This window comes from Centroberyx gerrardi, chromosome 1, assembly GCF_048128805.1.
Source record: "Centroberyx gerrardi isolate f3 chromosome 1, fCenGer3.hap1.cur.20231027, whole genome shotgun sequence".
Taxonomy (NCBI): Eukaryota; Metazoa; Chordata; class Actinopteri; order Beryciformes; family Berycidae; genus Centroberyx; species Centroberyx gerrardi.
The window spans coordinates 15,596,570-15,611,824 of NC_135997.1; the positions used below are offsets into that span (position 1 = coordinate 15,596,570).

At 39.5% G+C, this 15,255-nt stretch overlaps 1 protein-coding gene across 1 annotated transcript; it reads right to left on the reverse strand.

Moving 5' to 3' along the window:
• Window positions 1–2,091: 2,091 nt before the first annotated feature.
• clec3a (C-type lectin domain family 3, member A) lies at window positions 2,092–3,445 on the reverse strand. Its single transcript, XM_071910037.2, has 3 exons — window positions 3,288–3,445; window positions 3,105–3,191; window positions 2,092–2,563 (listed from the first exon to the last, which is right to left on the reverse strand). The coding sequence occupies exons 1-3, from the start codon at window positions 3,394–3,396 to the stop codon at window positions 2,166–2,168; spliced, it is 594 nt and encodes a 197-aa protein (XP_071766138.2). The 5' UTR covers window positions 3,397–3,445; the 3' UTR covers window positions 2,092–2,165.
• Window positions 3,446–15,255: the final 11,810 nt, after the last annotated feature.

The following is a 15,255-nucleotide window of genomic DNA, read 5'->3' on the forward strand; positions in this document are numbered from 1 at the left end:
TTATTTTGCACCAAGTCTGTTGTCCTGGGTCTTGTGTTACAGCCATGAATATGTGGCATTTTTTGCTCCTTTTATCTTTTTCCTACCGTTACCAGCACCTCTTGACTGACATGCTGTGCACAAGGTTTTTGTGCCATGAGGTAGTTATACTGAACAGAATATGAAATATGAATGTAATGAGCAGATGTATGAAATAAGTTATGAGCAGTGGAGAACAGACATTTCTGAGGGTGCAAAGTGTCATAGTATGCAAAGTCTGAAGTTACACAGGGACGTGCAAGTAGTGCAAGATTGTGGTTATAATAAATATAAATAGCACAGCAATATATTTTTAAAGTAGTATGACACACAGACAGTTAGGAGTGAGGAGGAGTCTTGATATTGCGGGGTGTGCAGGGGTGAGTCATCAGAGGGCTCGTTAAGTTGGGTGACAGCTCTTCGGTGGAAGCTGTATGGTGACAGGTGGTCTTGGTTTTAATGGACCAGCTCGTCTCCGAGGCAGAGGTTTGTGGAACTGATGTTTGCCTCGGTGAGCAGTTTTGGTGGCAATCCTTCCTGCTCTTTTTTTTCATCCTGGTATTTGCAGTGACATGTCTGGGACATTTTGAACAGGGTGGTCAAGATGGGACACAGAGTCATTATGGGGAAGCCATGGCATATTCAAGTTATGACTAATTCTAACTCTCTGTCTCTCTCTCTTTATCCCTCTGCCCCCTGACTCCCATGTGCCCAGGGGAACTACACACACACACGCACACACACACACACACACACACACACACACACACACACATATATACACATCTTATCTTCTCTCATTGGACAGGTGGTGTAAGGCTGTGAGAATTATTGCAGTTTTCTTGCTGTGATGGTTTACAGAGGTACAGCTTACTGATGGCCTTTTTCTACATGTCTTGCTGTGAAAGCATTTGTCTACTTCAGAATAAAGGCTCACTACTAGAGAAGTTTGAAGAGAAAGCCTGTATAAAGTAATTAATGCAGATAACATGACATTTGGGAATGGTTACATCTTCAACCTACATGCTAAATGTAATAGAGGCAAGACTCTCATCTCCTACCATCCTGATTCCCACCAACCAGGATCAATGGTAGAGACAGGTGGGGATTAGGATGTTTAACTATGACATTTCATGTGATGAGAGCATTTAAACTGTGCCATGGCAACCCCTTTTTTTCACCCCACTTACTCTCAAAATGATTTATAATACAAGGACAGACAGTATGTCAGTATAATGACTGAGTTTTAAACATGTTTTGTAGCTGTAAAAGGTTTGTTTACATTGACAATGTTTCTAAACAGTGAATTAAAACAAGTTAAATTATAAAATTGAATTTTATTTAAAAATTCAGATTTGAGCTTTATTGGTTTGGTTTCAACCTGTTGTTCCCTGGTCAGGCCAGACAGGCTCCTATTTTCTGCCGGCCAGAGCATCACCGTCAAGATCAAAATCAAGATGTTGAAAAAGAGGTCAGTGCTCAGAAAGCCTTCCCTAGAAAAATCAATGTTAAAAATAGGAAAAAGATATGGATAAATGGAGTAATTGTAATGCAACAGAGGTTTTATGTTTCCACTTGTTGCTTTCTATGCTGCCCCAGTTCATAACTGATTGCAAGCCTTCTCGTGGTATTTAGTCATTAGATGAGGCAGTCATGTGTGGTTTTAATTGTGATAGATCTAACCATTTTTCATAATTTTAACTCCTGGGTCTTTGCATAAATAAACTGAACATGCAAATGAAGTAGTCTGATATCCATTAACAAAGAAAGAGACACTGTATTTGATTTTTAAGTGTCATGGGGTAATTACATTACTTAATCTGATTATGTCAATCAATGGTTACAGTTACAATTATTACCGAACACTGCAGTAAGGCTAACCTCGTTAAGATAATCAGAAACATTATGTAAATTCTTCATCAAGCAACTGCATATTATATGGTATTATATGGGCTATAATAAGTCACCTTTCTATATGAAGGAAAACACAAAAAACTCATGGTAAACATGATATAACTGAACAGAATAGGCACTGATTAAAAAAAGAAAAAGAAAAAAAGATTCAAACAAAAGTTGTAATTCTGCATGATTTTAATAAATGACCAGCACAAGTGATCATCAGGTTGTCAACAACCATTTGGCCTCCTTTAGGGAATGAGGTATTCACAAATGTACTTTTTCTGGCTGCGACAAACCTCATCATACCACTTTCCTTGTGCAACCACTGAAAGAACAACACAGCTCTCCCTCTTGGTTCCTGTGGGCTGCTTCTTGGAGCGGTCCCAGTTGAAGAAGCTGATGGGCATGCTGTTGACATCAACATACTGGCCTTCCTTCACTATGTCTGCCACACCGATCCAGAAGTCCTTGGATCCCGGCGCACTCCTCTTTGCATAGTCTCTCAGTTCATTGTTTTCAATCAGGTCTCGTGGCGTTGCGAGGGTTCCTCCTTGTGCAATACAGTCTTCATTTGCTTCGTGGTAATGTTTGGGCTCCTCAATTGTAAGATAACACTTCCTGTGAGCTTTGATGCCACGGAGACAAACTGAAAATAGAAAGCACTTGCCTCATTAATGTATTGGATTGCAAACTGACTATGATCAAAGTGTTCAAAACCTTATCATCTCTTGGTTCCTCATTAATAAGCAAATCATTATGGATGTTATTAAGCAAAAAATGGCCTCTATAAAGTATCTGTTTCGTAATATATTTTCTCTTATGCAATCCTACATTTTCTCCATAATAATCCTGAAATCTAACTCTGATATGAGTGTTCCTGCCCTCTACTGGTGATTGAGCAAACCAAAAAGTTCACAACAGTTTCCACACTCCTGTATGAGCACAGGTTGAGGTCTAAATCAACAAGGAACACTGGAAGAAGGCCAGTGTTCACATCTTCAGTACGATCCTATGTGAAGCCTGTGCCTTGCAACCCATCTATAATGCAACATAATACAAAGTACAAATATTAACCAGTGAAAAGTTTTAATCAACATGGAGTGCAGTAACTCCATGAGTCTACCCTTATCTCCTCTCTGAGTCACTGCCTCCTTCATCTGGCTCTATCCAGTGTGTGAGAGTCGTACCTGTCTGCAAAGCCTGAATCTCCTTCAGTGAGTTCACCTCCTGCCACAGCTTGTCAAGCTGGGACTTAACATCATCTTCATCTGCAGCTGCATCTCGATAGAAAAGCGAGAAAGCCAGGTCAGATAAACACTGGTAGTAAGCATTTACTTCTGCCAGTAGGTTTGCATGATGTGTATAATTACCCATCTGTCGAACCGACACAGCCTTCCTGGTGCGTGATGGACGGCTGGAGCTGCAGTGGAGCAAAGAGAAGCAAAGAAGGAGAAAGATAGGGAGGGCCAGACGTGCCATGTCTGTCTGAGGCCAATGGATCCTACAAGGCACAGTGGCACACCTTGAAATACTGAGAGGAACCAATAACACTGTGGGCAGCTCAATATATACTGGCCCTCTGTATGCCTTTCTGGTACTCCGATTCCATTGGCTCATACTATGTTTGTTTTTTCCAAACATCAGGAGGAGGAGGGAGGGAAATAAGGGTGGAGTGGCAAATAATGATTTCCCTGTCTCTGCCCATTCATAAATATTTACTTGGGACAAGGTGCACTAAGCAGTTTTCCCTTTCATTTCGCAAACAAGCTGTAAATTCATTGACTGCAGCACTATTACAGAGTGTTCTGCAGTAGATTTCGTTCCATCCCCTCCCCTTCACATGTCAATTTTGGACATGCTAAATGGATTCAGGAAAAGTGAGAAATAATGTTACTCCTGGGTGTCAACACTGAGAAGAAATGTGCCAACACTACCGTCTGTGAACTGTCAAAATGGGCTATCCAGATGTGAAATATTCATTTACACTAAATAGGATTAAACTACACTAAAAGGGATTTAAATAACAACTCACAACTAAATATATCAAAACAAGTTGCTGAAAAAATATTGTTCTTAATTATAGATATCTTTAAAGTGTGTCAATCACACAGACTTCCAGTTGCATAATCTTTAACAACAAAGGTGCTATTAGACCTGAGGAAGTCCAGCTCCCACCTCTGGTGCAGGCAAAGTTATTTTTAGAGTGAGATGTAGACAGATGGGAGAGGGGAGCTACGTAAGAAAAACTCTGCTGTCTAGTGGATCAGAGGTACCCATGCTGATCCCTTGGGCACATAGGCTCAATATAGCACTACAACTCTCAAAACCATCTGTATGCTTTCCCATTCAGTAGTCTTCCAACTGTACATTTCTATTCATTATTTTTCAGCTTAAAACTTTACTGTTTAAGTTAAGTTACAAGTGTGTTTTCCCAAGTGAATGTTGAATAATTTATACTGACAAACAAGACAAATGAACAAACAAACAAGAATCTACATTAATGCCAAAAAAAAAGTGGAGATAGCATTATTGATTGGAATGTTACACCTACTGATGAAGTATCCACTAAAAATACACTGTTTTCCAGGAAGTAAACAAATGGGATATTGATATAAAAATACAAGAAAATAAAAGTTTATTGTTACATATGTGTACATTTATGACATGGAAATTTAGCTAACAAGGTGAAAAAGTCATTTTTAATTTCATTGTGATTTTAAGATTTTTCTGTAAGTTTGTTGTTATTGTTATAGGCTTTCAGTGATGGAAGCATGATGCAGGGTCGCAAAGCTTGACCACAGACATTTTGAAGAAGCTTCCATCAGAGCATGAAGCCAGGTTAATCCTTTCCAAATCAATGATTGCAAACAGACTCATGACACCCCTGCTATTCTAAACCACAGGGCAACTAAACGATTTTCCTAATGCACTTGGCAGAAATCCTAATAACCTTTTGGTTGTTGGTACAGTAAATTGGGCGCCATGGGTAGAATCTGTGCAACATGATACCCCTGTAAATATTACCCTCATCATTCTGTCCCCTACATGAGTGGCTCTGCATGAATTGACAGATGAACTCTTGAGAATAATGAGTACTGCAAGACTTCAGTGATGACCCAGGCGCTATATAACATGTATGCTGTTTACTTGTCCTGTCCAACATACATTTTCACAGCAGTGAATTCTCCCTATGTGTGAAATTGCAATGACAAGGTATATAAAGAATATATTCAGAATTTGTACATGAACAAAAAGCTTTTGGACACAGGTAAGTCTCTAATGTAAACAGTGTAAATAAATGTACAGTTATCTTTGCTATGAATATTTTTATGAATAATCATCAATGAATTATTAATCACTACCATCAGAAAGGCTGGACTAATATTGTCTCGTAACAATGGCTGGGATAATCATATATGCAGCACCTCAAATGAAATTACAAAATATGAACAGAAATCAGGGAAAAGCTTCTAAACTCTGACTTTGTCATGTGTCGCAGTCTTAGAACAAACCACTAGGTGGTGCCAGAAAATCACTTAATTTTATTTAACATTACACTGTCCAAGAAGACTTTTATCTTGAATGACCTTTTTGTTTCTTATGGACTGGACTTCTTGTCTATGACAGAGACTTGGGTAAAGCCCGGGCAAACGAGCCGGCTGGTTGAACTGTGTCCCTTGGATTGTGCCTGTTTTTGCTCCCCCAGACTGTCTGGGTATAGTGGAGTGCCTGGTTGTTGTTAAGCAAGCCACTATAGACAGTAGCGCACTATTATAAGTCTGTTTGGTGTATGTCATCTTTTTTGGGGGGCAAAGTTGTCCCCATCAGGTTTGGCCAGCATGCATTGTGATTGGCTGTGAATCGACCAATCTCGATTGGGATTGGTCGCATTGTAGGCAAATGGCTTGTTGTTGTTGGCTGTTTGAGAGAGGGGAGGGATTAATCACTAGTTTCTGGTAGACTGTACTCTACTTCAGTGCAGTAGTTAGGTTTGACTTTATAGTGGCTGTCATTCGACCAATCAGAGCCCATATTCCCACAGCACATCTCTTCACATCTCAGCAACTTCACAACTCAACAACACAGTTGTTTGAACACAGTTTATTTCTTAGTCTTAACTTTCATCCCGTTAATTTAACTTTAGCAGCTGAGACTATGTCCTTTGTGGACCCCAGGAAGACTAGCTGTTACCTTAGTGACAGCTAATGGGGATCCTAATAAACTAAACTAAACTATGTGGTGAGAGGCTAATTGTTGCTACTGTGGGCTGTCTGTGGGGAGAGAAGCCATAGCCGGGCCAAACACAACTTGGTAGCTCCGGCTACTTGGCTAGTATTGATTGACTGCTAGTATTGACGGCTAGTATTGATTGATAGACTGTTTTTTGGCTATAAGTGAGCTGCTCATGGTAATTGTGTTGCGACGAGAAAGAGTTACTTTATGTCCTCCAGCTCCTCTTGGCCAGGCACTCCCAGGCCAGATGGGACATGTAGTCCCACCAGCATGTGCTGGGTCTACCCCAAGGTCTCCTCCCAGTCGGTCATGCCCGGAACACCTCCAAAGGGAGGCGCCCAGGGGCATCCTCACCAGGTGACCAAACCACCTCAACTGGCTCCTCTCAATGTGGAAGAGTACCGACTTGATACCAAGGTGTTCTTGGATCGCTGAACGCAGAGTGAAGTCAGCCACCCTGTGGAGGAGCCTCATCTCAGCTGCTCGTATCCGCGATCATTCTTTTGGCCCCTACCTAAGCTTGTGACCATAGGTCAGAACAAAGATCAACCGGTAAATCAAGAGCTTTGCTTTGTGACTCAGCTCTCTCTCTTCACCACTATGGTCTGATACAATGCATGCATTACTACAGCCAATGCATCTAATCGTTAGTCAATCTCACGATCCTTCTTACCCTCACTCGTGAATAAGATCCCGAGATACCTGAACTCCTCCACTTTGGGCAGCTGCTCCCTCACCTGGATGGGACAGACCACCTTGTTCTGGAGAAGAACCACAGACCTCAGACTTGGTGCTGATCCTCATCCCGACCGCTTCACACTCAGCTGCAAACAGTTACAGTGCACATTGGAGATCACAGTCCAATGAAGCGAGAAGGGTGACATCATCCGCAAACATGATGCCACCGTAATGTCACCGAACTGGACACTCTCCAGACCTCGGCTGTGCCTTGATATCCTGTCCGTGAATATCATAAACAGGAGAGGGGACAAGGCATGCCCTTGTTGGAGTCTGATGCCCACCTTGAACATGCTTGACTTGATGCCAAGTATGTGAACATTGTGAACACAGCTCTCACTTTGAGTGCACAGGGACCAAATGGTTCATAGCAGTGACCCTGGCACCCCATACTCCAGGTCCAACTCCCACAGAATACCCTGAAGAACACGGTCATAAGCCTGTCAGTCATCCCATTAAGGCGGGTCTTGCGTTGCACAATCATAAGTAGTTCACAACATGGGAAAGGAGAGAAGGCGGGGAGTTCCGTGAAGCTGGCCACAATATCATTTCCGGTTCTGTCGCCGAAGTGCATTTTCTTTTGGTTATGGTTAACATGGTTTAACATCAGTAACGTTAAATACTGAATTCTAAAACAGAACAACACATCAGAGATTAGTCCTCTGTCGTTTCACCCCTCTCTCTCTCTCTCTCGCTCTCTCTCTCTCTCTCTGTGTCTCGGTGGTGTAGCCTATGTATTATCCAAAATTGTACAGAGTTTTGAAACTAAAGAAAATTGTTTTGTTGTTCTATATTGTTGTCAAAAACATTTATTTAACATTTTCATTTCCAAGTTCTATGTTAAGTACTCTATTATATCAAAGTGATGAGGAAATTATAGGCCTACTATTTATTACAATAAAACTCTACAGTAGGCCCCCTACCTTTATATTTGTTATTCCAGCTCAGCATTAACTTGATTCGCGGACATTAAAGAGCGATCTTCTTAAACATTTCGCATAATTATTAATAATTACTGCAGTTCCCGTTCAAAACGTGCCTGTCCGGAACGGGCCGATTGCTGCTTGCAGCTTTCTCGAGAACCGCGCATGCCCGTACCACTTGAGCCGCACAGAGCGCTGTCCGCTTGTTTATTCAAAGTTTAGTAATATTGAACGTGACGCGTGTCCAAATTGCACCAAATCCGACACTGCACGTCCTTGGGTCCCCAGTCCCCAGACTTCACCAGTGAGACTAAACTGCGCTTGAACCGTAGAAGCAGTTTACGGCCTTCCATTGGTTGATTCTGCTGCCAATCAAACGTGTCTGCGCTCCTATTGGCTAGTTTTACTGCCTCCGCCTCTATTTTTACTCCAGTGTGTGCTCATTCTTCTCTCTCGGGCAGTTTAACTGAGCGGCCGTGTGCCTTTGTCCCGCTCAGCCAGTCAGAGCCCTGAAGCCCCGCCCCGCTGTGATGTACGCTGTTTATATCAAACAGCCCCTGCTGCACTCAGACACAGAGCTGAGCAGCTCGCTGTTCGTTTGTTTAGTCAAAGTTTATTAATATTGAACGTGTCGCGTGTCCAAATTGCACCAAATCCAACACTGCACGTCCTTGGGTCCCCAGCAATACACCCGCCAAGTGTGAAGTAGATCGGACAAACGGATCTCGCGATATGCGAAGGACACACACACACACACACACACACACACACACACACACACACACACACACACACACACACACACACACACACACACACTCACTCACTCACTCAAGACAGAGATTCCTCGCTTTAGTAGATAGATTAGGGGAGACTGGGGACGGTTGCAACAAGTCTTATTTCTCCAATCAGAAACATGCTAGAGTGATGACACTCATACTGCACATGCTCAGTTAGACCCTCCCCCCACCAGGAAGACAGAAGACACATTCAACATCTGCTGCTGCATTTATTGGGAAAAAAAACTTGTTTTGGAGGTATGAAAGTAATTTTTTTCATGAGCTGTATTTTTGTCATACTGTCCTGACCTTTTGTATGAATTAATCAAAACTTACTTAGTTTGAATCATTGTTTTGTTGACTTCTAAGTGACATGATTAGCATGTGTCAAGGTCAGTGTGTCTAGCTAGCACATGATGTTCTGTCATGGCTGATAGGGTTGGGGACGGTTGCAACAAGTTGTTGCAACTGTCCCCAAGCTAAGCAGCCATATCAAAACAGACCACATAACAGTATTTTTCAACAAGTCATTGTGGGGTACATAAAAGGATAGTTCACCCAAATACAAATTTGTATTGCTTTTTTTTACAAAAAAAAAAAAGATTACGTTATAACGTATACATTTATACATGCACAAGTCATTGTGATGTACATAAAAGGATAGTTCACCCAAATACAAATTTGTATTGCTTTTTTTTATACAAAAAAAAAAAAGATTACGTTATAACGTATACATTTATACATGCACAAGTCATTGCGGGGTACATAAAAGGAAAGTTCACCCAAATATATAAAATTGTCAACTGTTGTCTTCTACGGTGGCGTATTGATGCCATTACAAAAAATAAAAATAAGATTACGTTATAACGTATACATTTATACATGCACAAGTCATTGTAAGGTACATAATCATTGGAGTTAATAACGTAATAACGCGATCATTTCATTATTTTGTATTAACGTAATCTTATTATTGTAATGGTCCATTAGCACATAGTAAGCCATTATTGTTTGTCATACAGTGAATAAATCATCTAAAAGTAGAAATTGTATTCTGTTTGTTTTCAGTATGCCAAGAGTGAGGAAGAGGGTTACTAACAGAGGGGTTCCCCTCACGAGCATCAGATATAATCAGGGATGAGGGCAGGACAGTCAGGGCAGTGGCCAAGGACTTCACCATCTGTCACACCACCTTATTCCGATTCCATAAACTCCATAAATTCCATTACTGTGAATGAATGAATTTCCATATTTTTTTAAAATTGTTGATGGAATGGCTTTCCGGGAGCCGGCAGAATTGTTGGGGGAACGGGGGAGGTTGTTCGTTCGCTTATGAATCTTTGACGGGGGGAGGGGGTGGGGGTGTTTGCTTATTAGCTGTGTCATTTTGGGATGTCTGTGTGCCTTTCAGGAAACCCAAGGTCGCAGTTCACATTCACTGGAGTGTGACAAAAATCAGTTTTTAAAACAGTTGCAGTTTTGTACAATAAATACATGTTTAATAAAAGTTCGTTGCATTGCAAATTGTTCCATTCTTCCTGTCTAACACTGAAATATGGAGAGATTGAATAGCACCTGTAACATCCGCACACTGACTCAAGGTACGCCTATGTTCTACGCATAAACAAACAAAACTCAATAACTGTTATTTGATAAATATTACAAAATAAATAAATAATTAAATTTAATTAAACCGTCCCTGATCGTGTTGCAACTGACCCCAGGGTTGGGGTCAGTTGCAACATCTGACTTCTTTCATTCAAATAAATATTGTGAACGATGTCATATGTAATCATCTTTAAATGGTATGGGTAATTAGCAGACAGATGTAAGTTTAATATATAAAAATTTGGTTGGTCTAGTCCAAATAGTCTCTGAGTAACTGAGAGAAATGCAAAAAGCGTTGCAACCGTCCCCAGTCTCCCCTAGTTAGGGAGATTTCACGACAAGTGGCAGTCTCGTCGGGCTTTTATTTTGAAAAGAAAATGCGCTTCGGCGACAGAACCGGAAATGATATTGTAGCCAGCTTCACGGAACTCCCCGCCTTCTCTCCTTTCCCACGTTGTGAACTACTTATGATTGCGCAAGACCCGCCTTAATGGGATGACTGACAGGTGGACGCCTGTGACAATGTTAATGCAGTCCTCTCGAAATGCATTTGCAATTGCATTTTGCCAGGGAATCAACGCAGTGGCGAGTGTATTAAATGGCAAAGACAGGAGGCACTGTTTCGCTTTTTATATTTGGATAACCATTTACATTTTGCCACCTTTACAGCATAATATTGTCTTTGAAATGTAAAATGCCCTATTAGAGAGTGCAAAACCATATAAGGTAAATGACATATCAATTATAATTTTGACACCATTATTGCATAATCACATGAAACATATCTATGCAGTTCGGGAAATACATTTTAATTTTTCAATTTGCATCATCATTTGAATAAAGCTAAAAATAAAGTGTGCAAATCTGTTTAAATGAAATGTCAATACTAGTATAGGAAATGTCAAATGCAAATGACATTATTGAATTTGAATTTCCATTTTGAGTCAAAAACTGCACATACAAGTGGCAAATTTAAATTCAAATGTAGGATTACATGGCCATTTTACATATAACATTTCCATTTGAATTATGCATGCGATACGCTTCCATAACTTCCAAGTTTATAGCGTTCAATTGCCATTCTTATCATCAGTAAAGGAGCATGGATGGTGACACAGTTCACACAGATCCATTCTAAAGTTTTCTCTCCTCTCTACATCACTGAACTCCCTCCCTGTTCCCACCAATCCTTGCTCTGTATAGCCTACGCATCCAAAAAAACTGGATCGCCGGTGTTGCATCAGCTGCATGAGTAATTTCCTCCTTTCCAACAGGTTTCCCAAAAGTACTGCCTGAAGCATGGTATTTTGTAATTGGAATAGAGATAGGCCTATGGCTGTGACGCACAACATGATGTGGTGCAGAATCATGGCTGTAATTGTTTTGGTAAATATGTGATAATGGTGGGACAGGAAACAAGTTCATTTTTTAGCCAAAAAAACCCAACCTGATTTCCGCAGTTCTTTCTGGATAATCAAAATAAGTACTTCAGTCATGTAAACGGGATTACTGTAATTAGACTATTGCCTTACATTAGTAATAGTAGCATTATTGTGCGCATGTAAACATAGCCAGTAAAAGAGACGACAGTTTAGCATAAGTCAAGGAACAAACTGTGCCTCAATGGTTGACTCCATTTTAGGTGCCACATTCACAAGGGTGTTCAAAGAGTTCACTTCATGGAGTTACTTTCTTCACAACACTTTTGTCGACTGTGTACAGTTAGAAACCTTTCCTAACATGAGATATTGACTAATTAACTTCATAGACCCACGAAACCGGGTCCGACTTTGAAAGCGAGGAAGATGAGACATCTCCCACACAGTAAGCAGCCTGAAATAGCTTGAACAGCAAAAGGAGGCAAAGAAACTGCCTTTGTTGTGACAGCTTCACGCCTTAACATCAAAAAGAAGTTCATAAATGTAAAACAAATGATCTTCCAAAACTTTATGGCTCATTAAAGTTGCTCCAGAGTAGGCATAATGAACATTTTCACATAGTCATTTTGATTTCATGTTGAAAAAGTTATGCATTTTTGAAGGTTTACGTTTCATACTGTTTTGGTCTTCTGAATGAGCTTTTGGATGTCATTAGTAACAGTCTGCTGAATTTAACATCACTTTTGGGCTGAAGTTGATTTCCCATTGTAACACACTGAGCATCAGATGTAGGAACTGTAGGGTACTGAACATTACATTTTATAGGCTCCAGCTGTTTGTTTGGAGTTATAAGCCTGTGTACTGCTTAGCTATTTGTTTGTATTCATGTATGCAGAATAAACAACATACAGTGATTTCATAAAAGTTTCATGTTTTTCATGCATTTTTTAATAAGCCCAACATTTCCGTCTCCTGGATGATCTCCATTTCTAATGTTAATATAGCTGACATTTGAATTCACATAGGCTGCTGTGGAGAAATACTCCAGACATCGAGAACCTTGGAGAGTGACAAGACTGACACACACACACACACACACACACACCTACACACACACACACACACACTTGTCGGACAAACACACACATGAAAACAGAAACTACTTACAGCACCCCATAACAAAATCTAGTTTCAACATGCATGGATCTGAAGTAAGAAAATTGAACTGGAAAATTGGAAAAAACAAATTTGAAATTGTTATTATCAGTAATAATAATATTCAATTTCAAGTAACTGCACTGAATTGTAAACTGTGCCTTACAAATACAATTTTTGAAATAATTTACTCAAATACATTTTAAGAATTCAACAGTTCAATATGGGTATGACAAATTAAAATGTAATTAAGAAGGCACAGGTGTGGGTCTCCAAAGGACAATTTTCAATGGTTCTGATACTGTATATATAGTGATTCTGATGTTTTCTACCTAAGAATACCATAAAAACACATAAGGTAATAACAATAATAACAAAAGTGAAGAGTTTTACATTTGTACAGCCTGTTGTTATTGTTGTTATTTGTGATTTATGGTCAGTGCCATTATAATTAGTCATTTGTTTGCTCTGTATGTCTGTAGAGGGCTAATGTGAAAGCATAATGTAAGAAAATGACCTGATCTCCATAGCAGTAAGAACAGCAAAGTCATTAAAATATTTAAGATGATGAATAAGCCATGTGGGTGAAAAGAAGGTCAAAATAATGTGGGTGAGATAAATGTTTAATTTGAATGATAGAGCGGTGATGTTTGGCGGTAGAGTGACCTGGTGGTTAGAGACTGTCAGACTGTCCAGCCAGTATCCAACTCCTTTAATTAAATGTCACTGAGCAAGACAACAGCAAGACTGCTTTCTCTTAAAGATGGCTGGCTCAAAGTAAAAAGTATTTTTGAATTAAAAAACTTTCCAAAAGGTAACAAGTGACTGTATGACAAAATTTGGACTTGGAGACTTTATCAAGGTATTTCTTTCATTATTGGGTAAAGCACACCTGGGGAATATTTGAAGGTTCCTAATATACTACACTACCAAAAAAAAACAAAAAAAACAAACAAAAAGGAAGGTCACTGCATTGTGTCCAAAGTTGCCTTGTCCATCCGTGTCACTTTTGAGATCAGGAAAATAAAACAAAAAGGACATCCAACGAGAAGAAAACACGACCCTCACAGAATGCTTTGCAGATAAATTTATTCAAGTAAACAGAACTGTACTCTTTCATAAAGTACACAACAAAACTTAACAAAACTTGACAAAAATGTACGACCACAGGTAAACCATATTTTCTATATAATTCCATAATCAGACTAGATTGCTAAACACTTCTACACAGCAGTCTTTCTTTTTTTTTCCTTTTTTACATTTAAGGCAAGTTGACTATCATAAAAGCACATACACGCACGCACACACAGACACACACACACACACACGCACACACAAACGCGCACACTCGAAAGACATTACAATTGAGATGTGTGTATTTCCAAAGCCAACAGGTTATTAACTTCATTCCCAATTCGACAAATTAGCAGTTTCTGTACATTACAGCTGTCTCTTATTCCATTTCTACTACACCCATTAATACTGGCTGTTCATTTAATTAAAAAGCAAGTAGTATGTCCCCCAGCCATTTTTGTGGTTGTTTCTGAGTTGATATACTTTTGAATTTTATGGCCGCTACAACTGACAACCTGGTGTGATTACACAGCATCTGTTACTCTATTGTTTTATCACACATAAAGAAAATACTTATGTCCCTATACACTGGTTTTCACATCAATAATACAAGCAAAGTAATGAGTAATTCAAATGATGAATGTTTTTATTCAGAATTTAGGCAAATGAAAACGTAACAGTGAATGACGTGCTTGTTGAGTGAACCTGAAGAAGCAGCGAAAACCAAGTAATGTGCAAGTAAATGCAAAAGCAAGTAAATGCAAGTAAGAACCTCTTGTGTTTTTGTATTTTTACTTGAATAAATTATGAATAAAAACAGACCAGTCATCTGAATAAGAAGGTGGCAAACATTTATTTCTTGTTGGATGTTCTTTTCCTGCATTGACTAACACCTCCCAGATTTGGAGTTATGCAGAGGATATCATAGCCTTACTTTATGAAAGTAATGAATAACTTAACGCTAACTCTTCTTGCCTCTATACACCAGTTCATTTAAAAAATAACGTATCTTGGAGTCTTATGGCACTTGTATTGTGAGGCACCAGCAGGTGAACGTAACATTGTACAGACACGCAAAGCAGAAACTGCACAACCTTTGTGGACTGCTTACGGTCTGACTGACCACTTCATCCTTTCTCCTCTAGGACAATCCAGAATTTGATTTGATTCATTGATTTGTTTTATCTAAATTTCTGTTACATCCACATATGTTCCTCAAGATTTTGACTTGTAGATGGAAACAGAGCTTTCTGAAGCTTTCTTAACCATTATAATTCAAAATACAGTTATGTTTCACACCAGACATTAGACATTTTGCAGCCTTAAGATAAATGTAAAACTGTAAGCTGTCACATATTGTCAACTGTTCACTGTATCAAAAGCTCTGTTAATACATTTTAGTGGGAAAATATGTCTTCATTCCAATAACTCACGCTGTAAACAGAGCTA